This window comes from Haliaeetus albicilla, chromosome 3 (assembly GCF_947461875.1).
Source record: "Haliaeetus albicilla chromosome 3, bHalAlb1.1, whole genome shotgun sequence".
Lineage (NCBI taxonomy): Eukaryota > Metazoa > Chordata > Aves > Accipitriformes > Accipitridae > Haliaeetus > Haliaeetus albicilla.
Genome location: NC_091485.1, coordinates 37481151 through 37495424, shown reverse-complemented (window position 1 = coordinate 37495424; position 14274 = coordinate 37481151). Strand labels below are relative to the sequence as shown.

General features: G+C 37.6%; 1 protein-coding gene across 11 annotated transcripts in view; it reads left to right on the top strand.

The window, feature by feature from the left end:
• Positions 1 to 14274, top strand: part of ASPH (aspartate beta-hydroxylase) — a 120397-nt gene that overhangs the window by 65406 nt on the left and 40717 nt on the right. For all 11 annotated transcript variants that reach the window (XM_069779405.1, XM_069779414.1, XM_069779411.1 and 8 more), the window contains 2 exons: positions 1064 to 1105; positions 14141 to 14229. In XM_069779405.1, the coding sequence (XP_069635506.1) occupies positions 1064 to 1105; positions 14141 to 14229 (131 nt within the window). The remainder of the gene's footprint in view (positions 1 to 1063; positions 1106 to 14140; positions 14230 to 14274) is intronic.

Here is a 14274-nt window from a genome sequence, read left to right as displayed (position 1 = left end):
TGACAGCTTGTAGTAAAGGGTGAAATTAGAATGTAAAATAGTTTGATTTCATGTGTGTCCATAACCCAGTTTCTCCATGAAAAAAGAAATGTTTTTCAGCATGGTGTATTTTATTCACAATGTAATGCTTCTGAGCAGTCAGTTTAAAAAAAATGTGAAGATTGAGTATTCTGACAAGATGTCTCTAATTGACTTAGAAATTGTTTCTTCTATATATAAGAATACCTGAAAATTAAAGAGTATATGTTGGAGGGGAAAATAACTGTAACTGAAAAGCTAACTGACCTCTCTTCTTAGTATTCTCTATTAAGTTTACTGGGAAGACATACTGGAAGCTTATTGGGACAAAACGGGAAACAGAATAATAATGTTAGAATTGTGAGGCAAGATGCTTTAAATGTTACAGAGTAGAGCAGGATCAAAAAGTGTTTATAAAGGAGAAAAGGAGGAGAGGATAAGCCTGTCTCTGTATGTACCACCTTCAGGATATACACATGAATGATTTTGGTACAGTATGTAGTCTGTCTTTTGCTACAGACTGTCTCGTGCTTAGTTAACATTTACCTGTGCATTCAGATGTTTACTAAACACCTGGGTTAAACTATTTTAAAAGTTGAAGTAAGACAAAAGCTTCCAAGTGCTCAAGCCACTTCTGAGACCTAGGTTCCCAATTGATTTTCATGGTTTTTAGATTTTAATCAAATATATATATTAAGCTAGTATTCCCAAGAGTTTTTAATTAGTGAACAGGTTTTTTCCTAGCAAAATAGCTTGCATCATGTGTATCACCAAAATCTACCAAATATCAAAAGGGGGAAGTTTATGAAATATTTTGTGACAGAAGCAATAATGTAATATTTGAGGTATCTGCAGAGAAAGACCTTTTATGTAACTATATAGTTCAGACAGTAATCTATGGTTACCTTAAAAAATAAAAATGAAACAAAAAAGTCCTGTTAGCCCAATTATATTGAGTATAAGCTGTAATTTTCTTGTATCTCTTTCTTATCATAAACTGTTACCATAAATGTATTTCAGTGAAATTATATTTTTACTATTCTAGGGAAAAGTGAAAAAGAAACCGAACAAGACAAAACAGAAAAAGGTAAGTCTGAAAGTAACATTCTGTTCTTCTGAAATTCAAAAGCATGCTTTCTGGGAGGACCGATTTGAACCGGATTAAATAGTAGTGAAGCTTGGCTCCTGTACATCTTATGTAGGTACACTCTGGTTGTTTATTCAATTCCAGTTTATCTGCTTTCGTAAGTAAACTCACAGTTGTTTCCACAGCTGACATCAATGTATTCCCCTCTTACGTGGTCACAGGCTGCTGTTAAAAACTTCTGCCGTTTCAGGAGTAAAATGTTTAGTGTCGTACTCCTAGTTTAGGACTCGGGAGGTCACAGCTCCACCAGGCTCCTCTGGCCTCTCTGGGTGAGAGGCAACCTGGGCTGCAGGGCCCCAAAAGCCGGGTTCAGTACTGCCCCAAAAGCCGGGTTCAGTACTGCCTGCTGTCCGAAGCCTGGAGAGACAGGTGGCACTAGAATCAGTCCTTGTGCAGTGAGGGTGTACGTCTGGCTTAGTTCAGGTAGGAACAGGCAGAGGCAGGTTTGGTGGAAAAGTGAGGTTTTGCGAAGGGCGCCGTGAATCTGTTCTCCCTACGATGACACTGGTGCTGGCCCCGTGCGTTCCCTATCACTGCACGAAGCTTGCACAACCTCCCTCACTGGGATCACGGTTTGTACCTGACCCCAGCTACGCTCGTACAGCTGGCAATGCGCAAGGACCTCAGGGCCTGTGCCCTGCATCCTTTTCACTCGGGTACGGCCTACTGCGTAGTGCCTGCTCTAAGTAGCTCCAGCGCTGCTTCTAGATGGCGGAACAGGGATTCAGTGACTGCTGGTGTCTGCTGCTCCTTTTTCATTCTCTGTTTCCATTTTTCTATGTGGCTGTTATTTTATATTTGAGTACATAGCAATGCCACTTTTGTGATATTTTGGTAAGGTTTATTGGTTTTGGTTTTGTGTATTCGTATTTTAAATATAAGTTTCTATGACTGGCAAACTTTAAACGTTTTATTTAAGTATTCTGTATGTCAAATGTAAGCATTACATTTTAAAAGTAAACATACCATTAGCCAGTTTACTTGGAAAGCAAGGCAGTTATATCCACATTTCCATTTATAAAAGGATAGATTTGGCAGAAAATACCTTACTGCACTGGGCTTACATACTTGATAGTAGTAAAACCCACCATTATGCACTATTAGTTTTATTGACCTGTTAGAACAGTAGAATAAAATGACATACAATAGCCGTCCAGTATGGGTAAAAAGCATTCACAGGTAAAAATACTAGCTTGTGTAAGAAAATGAAAATGTACAGAATTACTATTATGCAGCTTTATTAATCAGAACTTGTAAGAGAATGTTATGGATTGAAAGTATGACAAGGTGGAGCCACTTTCCTTTTGCACCCAAAGTGCTGTGTGGTTTTGTTCCATTTTAAACACTGAGCGACTAAATAAATGCTTCTGCTGAGTGCTGCCATTGCAGACTATAGGATTTCTGTAAGTTGGAAAAAGGCCTGGGTTTGTTTTCCAGGTTAAATTGATAAAATTTTGCATCCTACAGGGAAAAACAACCCTGCAGTTTTTATGAAATTTGTTCATAGCTAAACTGCTTGTGTGGTTTTCAAACAAGTTGGATTTTGTTGAAATATTTTAAGTTTTCACAGTTTGAACTGTGTAAGTTCTCACTTTCAATAAAAGTGTCTAGCTATAGATATTCTAGTCATAGAAAGTGGCTCGAAGTACTATTGAATTGGTTTATTTTAAATGACCCTGATAAGATGCAGGAATAAATTGAAGAGAGTTCTATTTAAAAAAATACTGTACTGTGGCTGTCTGGTATATGTAGAAAACTCAGAAATCTAAGGAGTTGGGAATTTGAAAATTCATGTTTGGCTTGGGTTTAGGGATTGCATATGGTTCTGACAGCGCACAGAGATGTATGTGCAAGTCTGCGGTTTTTTTAATTTTTTTTTTAGATATTTCAACATACAAGCCCCGAAACACAGTTTTCTGTGCAGAAACTAGTTACAACTTTGAGTGGATCTTACGACATTAACATTTTTCACAGCTGCAGTCTTCATAGTACTTTGTTAACAAAATGTCTTAAAAATTCTGTGTCAGTTTTTTAATAATATTTCATTGTTTATTAAAAGTCTCACTGAAATGTCTTCTGTATTAAAAGAAACTCCTCCAGAAACTCTTCTAAAGAAACAAAAACTAAACAAAACTCGGTTGTAGTGTACTATTACTTCAAGTTTTCTCTGTTATTTTTAATTGAGAAGGAGTTTTTATCTTCTCCTTAAGAATGTGATCAGATTTTATACTTGCAGAAGTAATTTAAATGGGATGGATGTTTCAGCTGAATCTGAGAAATAATTCTTTTAAAATGTTTCACAGGTATTCCAATCCAGGGCATAAATACCACATCCATAAGACTTCTTTCCATATAAAGTGGTTTTAGTTGGTTTTGATCACAGGCTAACAAAATCTAAATTCAAGTAAGGAGTTTCATTTTTCTACTTTGGCTTATATTGGCATATATTGAATATTCATTTATATTGGTGAAGAATGGATATAAAAACTGGAACAATCGTTTTCTGCAGTGACCGTATTTCTTTCATACACTGAACATCAGCAACATTGCAATAATAATTTTTCACTTTTCAAAACTGATAAAACATGAAAGTGAAAATGCTGTTTGGTTGGAGCACTCAGTTGTGTTGCATCAGGGACAGAGGTATACATAAGCCAGGCTTAGGACAGTGTCGTTCCACAAGTGGCCCTGAAGTGTCATTCTGATACCGGGGTCAACATTCACCTCGGTTTACTCGAGGTATTTACCTTTGAATAGGATATGTAGGATTCCATTGCAGTACCAGCAGAGATATAAACTGTATAACCTGTCGTGGCTAAAGTGCTGTTCTTCTAGCTAGACGTAGGTTTTTGCTGCAGGGTGAGATGAGTTGTCCCCTAAACTCCATTGAGAACCTTAACCAGAGCCCCACTGGCTGTAGGAAGAGCTTATGCGCTTAGCTCACTTTCAGCATTGTCACCTCAAGTTAAGTGGGCTGAGTTCCACCCTTGCAAGCTCTACTTTTAAGGGTATACATACTGCCTATTGATTTACTTACATACTAAATTGTAGCCTGCATCACATATGAGCTGTGGGCAGAATGACCAATGTTGTACATCATAGAAGTGTAGTTCTCAAAGTCCAAAACTGCTGCATAACACCATGCTGAACTAAAAGTATAGAACATTAGAATATTAGTGTGTATATTTGTACAGAAAGCTGATGAAGAAATTTATTTCTGGTCTTGTCAAAGGGTTGCTTGATTCTAGCCCTTGAATGAAGCCAAAAGACTTCATGATGAAAAGGAGAGGTGAATGATGGAAATACATGCCAAAAATAAAATTATCATTCTGCAGTTGTTTCTTATGATCAACATCTAACCAACCAACAGTAATTTCAGACAGAAAAACCTGTAAAATACTTTTTACTGCAAGGGAAATTGTTCTGGAATAACTGCAGCTAAAGTTTTATTATAGTCATTAGATTCCACGGCTTTATTAGTGCCTAAAATGCCTCAGTTTTTATTGTCTGATTGCTTCCCCAGATAAGTTGATTATAGAGGTTTTCCCTGTTCTACCAGTACAGTTTAGAAAGATCTTTTAATTATTGTAGTGCTACTGGCTTTAAATTGTCTAGATGCAGTTACTTGTTTTTATACCTTCTAAGTTATCATTTATAGAAGCCCATAAAACAAGTGGATCACCTACGCTATCTGTATCTCACCTAATGAGCTTCCTAAACAACAGGACAATGACAGGAGTTTTTCATCATCATCAAATTCTCATTCGAGCGCCCAGTGAGAGGCAACACAATTTCAAAAACTAATTTGTGTAATGATACGGGCCTCGTATGAGGAGGGAGGACAATTACTTGAGCAAATTTTGAATTCCAGGTAAAAGTAGTTGGTTTAGTAATACATATGTATGTTTTTCAGCCTGTAACTGAAACTTTGAAACTTGGACTGGAAAGGTCGGAGTATTTGAGGGAGGGGGTGGGGGGAATTAGTAAAACAGAAGGTCACAAAATTAATTAGAAAACTTTTACAGACCATGATTGTCAGTATCTACTTATCATTGTCTTTTAAGGTGCCCATCCGCAAGTTGCCAAGAGCAATACTACTGAATTTGTATCACAGCAGGGATAGGAGGGTATTTAGAAAACAAAGCCTATGGCTCTCCTGGAAATTGCTTCTTTAGATTTTGACAGTTTAAGATGGAGAACTGGCAGGATAAGCCTTTTCTGCTAGTGACTATGAGACTGTGTCACATGAGAAGGTTTTTATTTCAGATTAGGTTTAGAGATGGCACCCCCCACTTGTCTATTTTTGTCAACGTGGGAGAGAAATAAGGAGATATCATTACATAGTTATAAACTCTACAGCTATATACTTATGGCTTTTATTTAAACTTTGTTCAAAACTTAAATAAAACTTATCTGCTAGTGTTAAGCACAACATAGAGTCAGTGCAGCAGGATTGTTCCAGTGTAGTTTTCAATTAAAAAACTGCGGACCATGTGTCCTCAAGGTGGCTGTGAAGACCATAGTTTGTCTTGAATCCTTATGCCTTATGAAGTAATTAACTAAAAGCCAGAGCCCTAGCTGCTTTCTGGTTTATGTGCCAGTAGTAGCAGATGCAAGATAGAGGAGGCCACTGGGAATGCTCCCTTAACATTACAATGACAATAGGAATAAATAAATAAATAATCTAATGACAAGAACTAAACCCTACTTATGAGGTGGTTTGTTAGATAGGAAGCAATGTCTTTGTATCCTCATGTTCGCTTCCCACGCCCTCGGAGAGATGGATACATTATCAGCTCACCATTTCTGAGGAAACAAATATTCCATTAGAAGACACGTTTAACAAGAAATACTCATGCTAATAGTGTAATATGGACTCTCATAATTACAGAGGAGGCAACTGCCCCTCTCCATTGACTATGAATCCTACAGCATTAGTTTCCAAACATTTTAAAGCAAGGCAGTTTAGCCTATGTGGAAGGCACCCTTCCTCCCAGACCTCCAAGTTAGAGCAACCAGGATGTCAGTCGTCACTATCAGTGCACAGGAGAGGTCCAAGGTGCCCGCTCCAGCGCAGCAGGTAAGCCTGCCCTCCCACTCCACCACTTTTCCTAGGCTCCAAACATAAGAAAGAGAGCAGAGGACTTAGGAAAGGGAATAGGAGGAAGAGGAGAAAAGGGCAGCAAGAATGAGTGGAACACTGCCTGAGCTAATCCCAGTTGAGATTTCTTCCTGGCCACAGTTGCACGTAGGCTAACAAGCTCTCTGTTTGTGGTGTCCTTCCACCTGACATGTCTATTGTGTCAGAATAAAATCACAAAATCGTAGAATATCTGCTCCCAACTTTTTACAAGGCGCAGGACTAAGAGATTATTTGCGTTAAGTGTATGAAAGTGCATTCAGGTTTTTAGAGATAAACACTAATTGTCCTGGGATTTTTAATAGCAGCATGATATTATCTCCCTCTTACTTTGCTCAGGAACAAAAATGTACATGTATCCTTTGATCAGAGGCTCAGAGTATGTCAGCAAGGACAGACCAATTCATGCTATGTGTTGTGCTAAACGTACCCCATCCTTTAAGTGATCTTTTCAGAAAACAACTAGTTGAAGTCTTTACAGTGTAGACAATATCGGAGACCCACTTAAAAGTAACTTGCTATTTGTTAAAATGCCAAATGTATGGTGTATCTTTCGGATAAAAAAAGCATATTAATCATGACAGATAATTACGATAGTGTTCCATATTTTTGTCCAGTTCTGACTAATCAAGTATTAACTGTTTTGAGATATCAGGCTGATGTCTCATCAGGCAGGTCAGCAGTGTCTGATCTTTTAGGAGAATGAGGTTTTCCTTAGCCTGGCTGATGTTTTGTAGTTCAGATGAAAATGTGAAATGGAGAGCTGACTTACCTGCCCCCTCTTCTGTGGAGGCTACAGAGGATTCATTTGCTCCAATACAGAGGTATTATCACTAGTTATTTCTGATATAATATTTCTACCAGTTTGTTCTGGATTGCTTTGGACTTATAGTCAGATGTAATCAATTCTTTGCCATGTACTAGTCATCACTTTTTTTTTTCCATATGCTTTTTTCCTTGTTACTTTATGTAATTGGTTTGGATGCACTTACTGCATTAACATGGTTGGCTTACTTGGCATGTTACAGCAATTTCAAGCCTTGTGTTCTGCTGTTATACAGGACCATACAGACATTTGATCATTTGAGGATATTTGTCTAGAAATTCTAGAAAAGTTTCATTCCTTGGTTGTTATTTCTTTGGGCAGCTTTTTGCATTAAAAGTTGTAAAGTATCAATAAATTATATTTGCATTATAATTCTGTGAATAAAACCCCCAAAGAAGTTGCAAAATTTTTTGCCTGATGCTGTTTGTCTGGACAGTTACTTAAGAGAAAAAGACAGATCTGCTTCAGAACTTTTTTTTTTTAATATTACCAGCCTTTCATTTTTACAGAAAAAAGCTAATAATAGCACTGGTAATTATCACAAGGCCCTGGTTTTAATCACTTATAGTTTTTCTGAAATTACACCACTTAGATGAAATTTTGCTTTAGGAAAACTCATTTTGGAAATGCCTTTCTAAAAATTGATTTTGGAAGGTTTCAAGAAAGATTCAGTAGCTCACAAGATGTATTTTGCACTGATTTGTTTGATTAATTTTTTTCCAGTGTTTAAATGAAAAAAATAAAAAGCTTTTATTGCAAACTTAGTGTGTATTTTTTCCTCTGCAAGAGCGTGTAGTATTAACAGCTACAAAATATTAGTTCACACATGCACATGCTGGCTAATAATCAGTGGAGAGATGTTTGAGTTTGGCCACTAAGTTTCATTATCCGTCCCCTGCCCAGTCCCTGTTTGCTACTGTATCTCCACTTGTCTCAAAGCGGGTGGCATATTCTGGTCTAGATCTTTAAACCGGAGCAGGATTTCCTCTGATGCTATTCCTTCACTGCTCTGAAGCTTTCTGTGAGATCAGATCCTGAAAGGAAGGCATGAGCCATTTCCTGAGTCCCTTAGTGTTCACACTACTGGCTTCCAAACAGCCTGCAGGAGTAAGAGTCATCAACTAACAGTAATGTCAATGAGTGAGGAGAACAACCTGAATGGGACTCGGTTCCAGATCAAGACATGTGCATGTGGCTGCATGTGCTGGTGCGGTGTCCAAACTGCGTTATATACAGCGGCCATCTATACAGTCAGTGGAGCCTTCAGCTAACCACCGAGTAGGTGTTTAGTTTGTGCTGAACTCACTTTTTAGGCTCCATTGACTGTAATGACTAGTTTTCTAAAGATTACAGTAGTGTTTAGGTGTCTACATAGAGAAACCTACATTTAGTTGTCTTAATTTTAAGTTGTCGCTGCACTGGTGACATTTTCAAGTGATGACTGAATGAACTTCTAGCTAGAGAGCAAAGAGCTATGTCATGAGGTACTGCTGCTGAGGCAAGTAGTTGTATTGCTTCTTGCTCAGGCTGTGATAACGTGCAGGTAATTAACACAGTGCTGCATCATGTGTAGAAGTAGGTGAAGTGTTTCTCGCAAAGGGATACTTACGCTCTGTTAGCACCATTTGGTATGGGGCACATGTAATTATGTGACAGCAGAGAGGCTTTGTCACTTGCATTCATCTTTCCTTGAGTCACTTTCATGACTGCTTATGGTCCTAATCATTTTCTGAAGTATGCAGCAGAGATGGAGAGTAGCAGTAGAGTAGATGGTCAGTAACAGGGATTTGGGGCAAGGGAGTTTAGGGGAAAAGACCCTTGAAGAAGGGCATGAGCAGCAAGTGTGTGGAAGATGACAGATATCTAAGAACCAGTTGGGGATAAATAGGGAGAGCTGGACCAAGGAGCAGATTATGAGCAAGTGTAGAAATGAAAGGGAAGAAATGTGGTAGGGCATCAAGGTTGAGAAGGGGAGAGGTTGGAGAAGAGGATGACAGAAGGAAAGAGAAGGGAGATGACCAGAAGCTTAGTGGTTTAGCAAAAACTACAGAACATAAAAGCATGATTGTTAGATCAGATAATATACAACTGATCCATTTATTTTTGAACTTCAATATTCTGTTGCTGGCATAGGGCTAGGAGAAGTCTCCATCACATTGATGACTGGCACAGCAAGCTTCTAGGGGAATTTCTTTAAGTAACAAATGAGAAAGTGGAAGTTCCCTGTGTAACTATAGTCTTGGCACTAAATTGCATTGACATATAGCAGTATATTACAGGAATTGTAGAAAATAAGACTACATAGGACACTGAAGCTTTGTCTAGTCTGTTGACCAAAGGCTTTACCAGCTGTGTGCATTGTTCCTGGCAGGTGCTTGTACAACTTGTTCTTACAAATTCCCAGTAATTAGAATTCCACCAGCTATCCTCAGCAATGTTCTGTGCTTGCTCAGAGATACTAGTTCCAGACATTCAAGTCAAATTTTCTGCTGTAGCAATTTTAAGCCTTTTATTCCTTGTCCTGACTATGGTGATATAGAAAATAATTTATTCTTTTCATCTCTGTAGCCACTTCTTACAGAGTGGTATGTACCCCTCTTCCAGTAGCAAACTCTTTACCACTACCTTTTTGCCCTTTGTTCTTGCTTGTTCAGATGTAAATGTTGCCCCCACCCACCCTCCGCACAATTAAAGACAAAATATTTTTAAACCATTCTTCAAAAGTAAGTGATTCAATCACCTTTAATAATTTGGTTACTTTTACTTATTTTTCACGTGATGCTCTTGTGGTCTAAAGAGTATCTAGCAGTGTATTCATTATTTTTCAAAAAGTATTTCTCTGTCCTTTGTAGAAAAGACTATTACTGCTTTTGGTGATGGCAAGGTGCCTTTCAACATAAAAACATAAAATATGCCTGGTATTTTAGTTTTCATATGCCAAAATAGGTATATAAAATAGCTATTTCATCATTTTTCATTGGATGACACTGCAGGCTATTAAGTTTACTGCACATTTAATACATTACCACTTCCAAAATATTTTCCTTCTTGGTTTTTTTTTTTTTCTTCTGTATCTTAATACAGAAGAGAAATATGAGATTGCTTGTCGTCACTGGCCATTGTTTATTCTACAACAGAAAGAACCAGCATGGAGTTTCATATAAGACTTCTTCCTAGCTTGCTGCTTTGACAGCGAAAACTGTTTTCTCTGAGGGACTCTTCAGCAGTCCTATGACAGCAATCCTAATAGAAAGCCTATCCTTACATCTGAGGCCATTATTGAAAATTCTAAGTATTATTCTTGCAAGACCATAGTATGATATATAAAAGAATTACCACCATTTTAATGCTCAACCAGATTTGGACCACAAATCATCCTAACAGTTGTGTGATCGTGCATTACTTCAGCTACATGGTGAAATCTGTAAGTCATTGGAAAAGAAATTACATGTTTTTTTCCCCCCTGAAAACAAATAAGTTAACTTCTTTGTAACATTGAATTTAATATATTGGGTCACATCTGCTAAAAGATTATTACACTAGAAGAAGGCAATGGATAATTTATTAAAATACCCCTGCAGGGAGATAGCAGGCTATCTGGTTAATATAGAGGAATGCTTGATGGTTACACTGAAAGCTCCCTGGTGAATCCTTTAACATAGGACTAGAATGGGAGATGAAAATGATTGCTTGTTATATACTGTTTACTGTGTTATATTGGTGCCTAGCAGCTGAATAATATTTCTGTTAACAGCTCCTTTCCAGCTTTTCATATTGATCTCCTGCTGGTCTAGAGCTGATATATAATTGTACTGAAAATGAGAAGATAATACTTTTTTGTAATGGAGGGTGGCAAAAAGGTTTTTCCAACACATCACCAACATCAGATATGAGGGGAAAGTTGTCATATCTTTGTGCCACAGACTTGTAAGATTTTCATTCACTTTTTCTTCTGAGCTGTTTCTGTCTCATCTCCTTGTAAACTTAAAGGAATTGTGGAAACAGTGTCCCACAGGCAATAAGAGTTGCTTGGTGGGAGGGAAAGTTTCTTTCCTGTGCCTCGAAGGAACCTCGCTGTTGCCATGCTTACTGAGTTTTGAGAAGGACCAAATGACTCTGTCTTCCCGTGAATACTGTAAGTTAGAAAGCTGACAAATAGCTGTCCTCCCTTACTGAATACACAGTTTCTGTGTAACTGGCCAGTCTTGGATACAGATTTTCATTCATGCTGTAAGAGCTGAGAAGACATTTTAGTTGTGGTTTACATCATTTCTTGTATGTATAGTCTCCTACTTGGAGAACAGTAACAAGCCAAGTGTTTGGTGGTGATGTCCGGCTAGAAGCTCCCCAGATCATGTACCCAGAGGAACTGACATGCCTCAGTTTTCTTGCTAACAACAAATGACAGTTTCATGTAGCAGCTGTGAGCTCAACCAGCCTAAAAAGTCCTCAGGGCCACTTGCTTTTATTGGCTCCTTGGGCTGATGCTTCTGGGTTCATCCACACCTGCTGTTGAGCAAGCCGGGACTTAGAAATAGCAATGTTTTCTTGAAAAACTGAGCTGGTGTATTTTTAGAAAAGAAAAAAAAAAGCACAAAACCCAACAAACCTTTTGCACGTTATGGATTGGTCTTTTTCAGGCCCAGTGACGTTATGTCAGAAACTTCTGACCATACCTGTTAGTCACCATGGACTCAAGGTGTGGGGTGGAGGGATCCTTGCTTTCATGATGAGAGCTGGTTCTCTGAGTTTTGCTGGATTCAAGGGGTATGAACACTTGGAACAGAGCCAGTGCTGTGCTACTTAATCATTATCATCATTAACTGCATGAAAATGCAGTAAAGACATTGCTTTCCTGTGAAATGGATAATATTCAATTAAGACATAGCAAGACTGGAATTGGCCACAAATTCAAATGCATTTCTACTGTATTATCTATGGGGAATGAACAAAAGACATGAAAACCATCCATATTATTATATTAGAAAAAAAAAAAACCCAAACCCAAAACAAAGCATCTCTTTGGTGAGTTCAGTTCCATGATAACTGTATTCCTTAAATGCATTATTGTGTGCTTGAGTATAAATGCGTGATTTCAAGTCATAGGGTACAATGAAAACCTAAAGTGTTTAGGGGAGCAAAACCAATATGTTAAAGTATGCTATTCGGTGGTTTATCCTGAAAAAGGAGTAAACTCCTGTACATCAGACAGTTTTTTTCCTTCTTAACTTCTCAATACCTAATGCCTTAGAAAATTACAGTCGCTTCTATTATAAGAAGGATCAACAGGGATATAATAATCCTAATGCACTGCTTCTTTAGTACCTTTCCTTTATAGATCTTAATACACTTTTATATTTAAAGCTTCATAAGGCCTCTGTGAATAAGTAAATGGAATTTTTTTGTAGGATAGCTTCACTCCTGCTTAAATTCTGTTTCCCCCCTGCCTCTGAAAAGCAATAGCATCTATTTAACTGTGCATACCAATGCTGCAGAATAGTTTATAAAGGTAATGTAAGAAAAACTCTCTCCATGCAGAGCTGTCTCAGTTCAGTGTTGAATATGACAGTAAAAATCTTACACAGAAAGAATCAAAAGTAGTCAAGGGTTTTGTTTTTTTTCTCATACAGAAGCAGCTCAGACTCATGAGATCCTCTAATACTTGGATGGGTTTAGTATTGGTTTAGTATTAACTTAGGCATTGGTCATTTTCTGAGGTTTAATGTAGATGAAGTGATTTGTCTGCCTAAAGCTCTGTGTAGGATCAGAGTCTCAGAAAATATTGTTTAATGAACCATGAGCCCAGCTTCCAGTAGCATGTGGTGGCTCTTGTCATTCCTGACAGTGCACCGGAGGACTTGGGAAGCAGAATAAAACATGGCTAGTTACAATACCTTGTTATCCGAAATACTTGCTACAGCATTGCACCAGTCTTGTGATGTTAAGCTGTATGGTGTTTGGGTTTAGCTTTACACATACCAGTTACAGCATTCCCTGTTTAAACTTCTACAAAGGAAATAATAATTTTACTTCTTTTCATGCTATTAATGACTTATTGCCCATAGAGGGGGGAAAAAACAGTAATGCGTAATTTAAGCAAAAATATGTGCTATTAATTACTGATATACATAACTGGTAGTTACTTGTATCAGCCAATATATATTTCCCTTACTTGTGTCAGAAAGGGTGGATTTTTTCCTAATGAAAAAAAAAGCAAAGTTCAGCTATAGCAAATAGGGATAAAAGCAGTTATCTGCTGTCATATCTTTCAGTAGTGTATTTGCATTTTTTTAACGTCTAGTATACTTAATGCAACCAAATAGACATTAAAAGTGAATTGCTATGAAGTAAATAGCCATTTAAATTGACACAATTTACTTCAATTTGCTTCAAACACAATTTGCTTTACACTACTTCAAGGCTGGTTTACTACATACTCCTACTGCTCTGCTACTGTGTGATAGTTTGCTAAGCTGTGGAAACTTGATCACTTAAAGCGGTCTTGATCAGACATTTCACTGCTGAACCTGTTTTCAGCAGGAAGTTGGACTACATGAGTTTTTGAGTCCCTCCTACCCTGAGTAACTATAATGGCTATCAACTCTTTTAATTGCTTTAGACAAACGAGTAGACATAGGCAAAACTTCAGAAATTACCTACATGTCCTGGTAATGATATTTTTCACAATACCATATAAATGTGGAAAAATAACCATTCTCTTTGTTCTTCCATATCAGTTGAACCGTTTGGAAAAAAAACCTTGACTATGAGATGAAAAATGCTTTATCAAAAACTTGACTGCAAAGTATTCAGTTTGAAGATTGCTTTTCCATACAGGAGTTTGTGATTGTAATAAGTAAGAAATTAATTTCTTTTCAGTTGAAACTGCCTTATTTGAAAATCATGCACTTTACCAGCACAGTACTAGTCGCTAGTTAAAGGTTACTCCAAACAATTGCTGTGAAATATGAAAGAGGTAATGACCTGTGTGTTTTTAAATCTCTTCTAGCTAAAAAGAAGAAGAAACCAAAGCTCTTAAACAAGTTTGATAAGACCATTAAAGCTGAACTAGATGCTGCAGAAAAACTACGTAAAAAAGTAAGTTTTGAATGTTTCACTCAGGACTGTAGACAGTGGACAAAA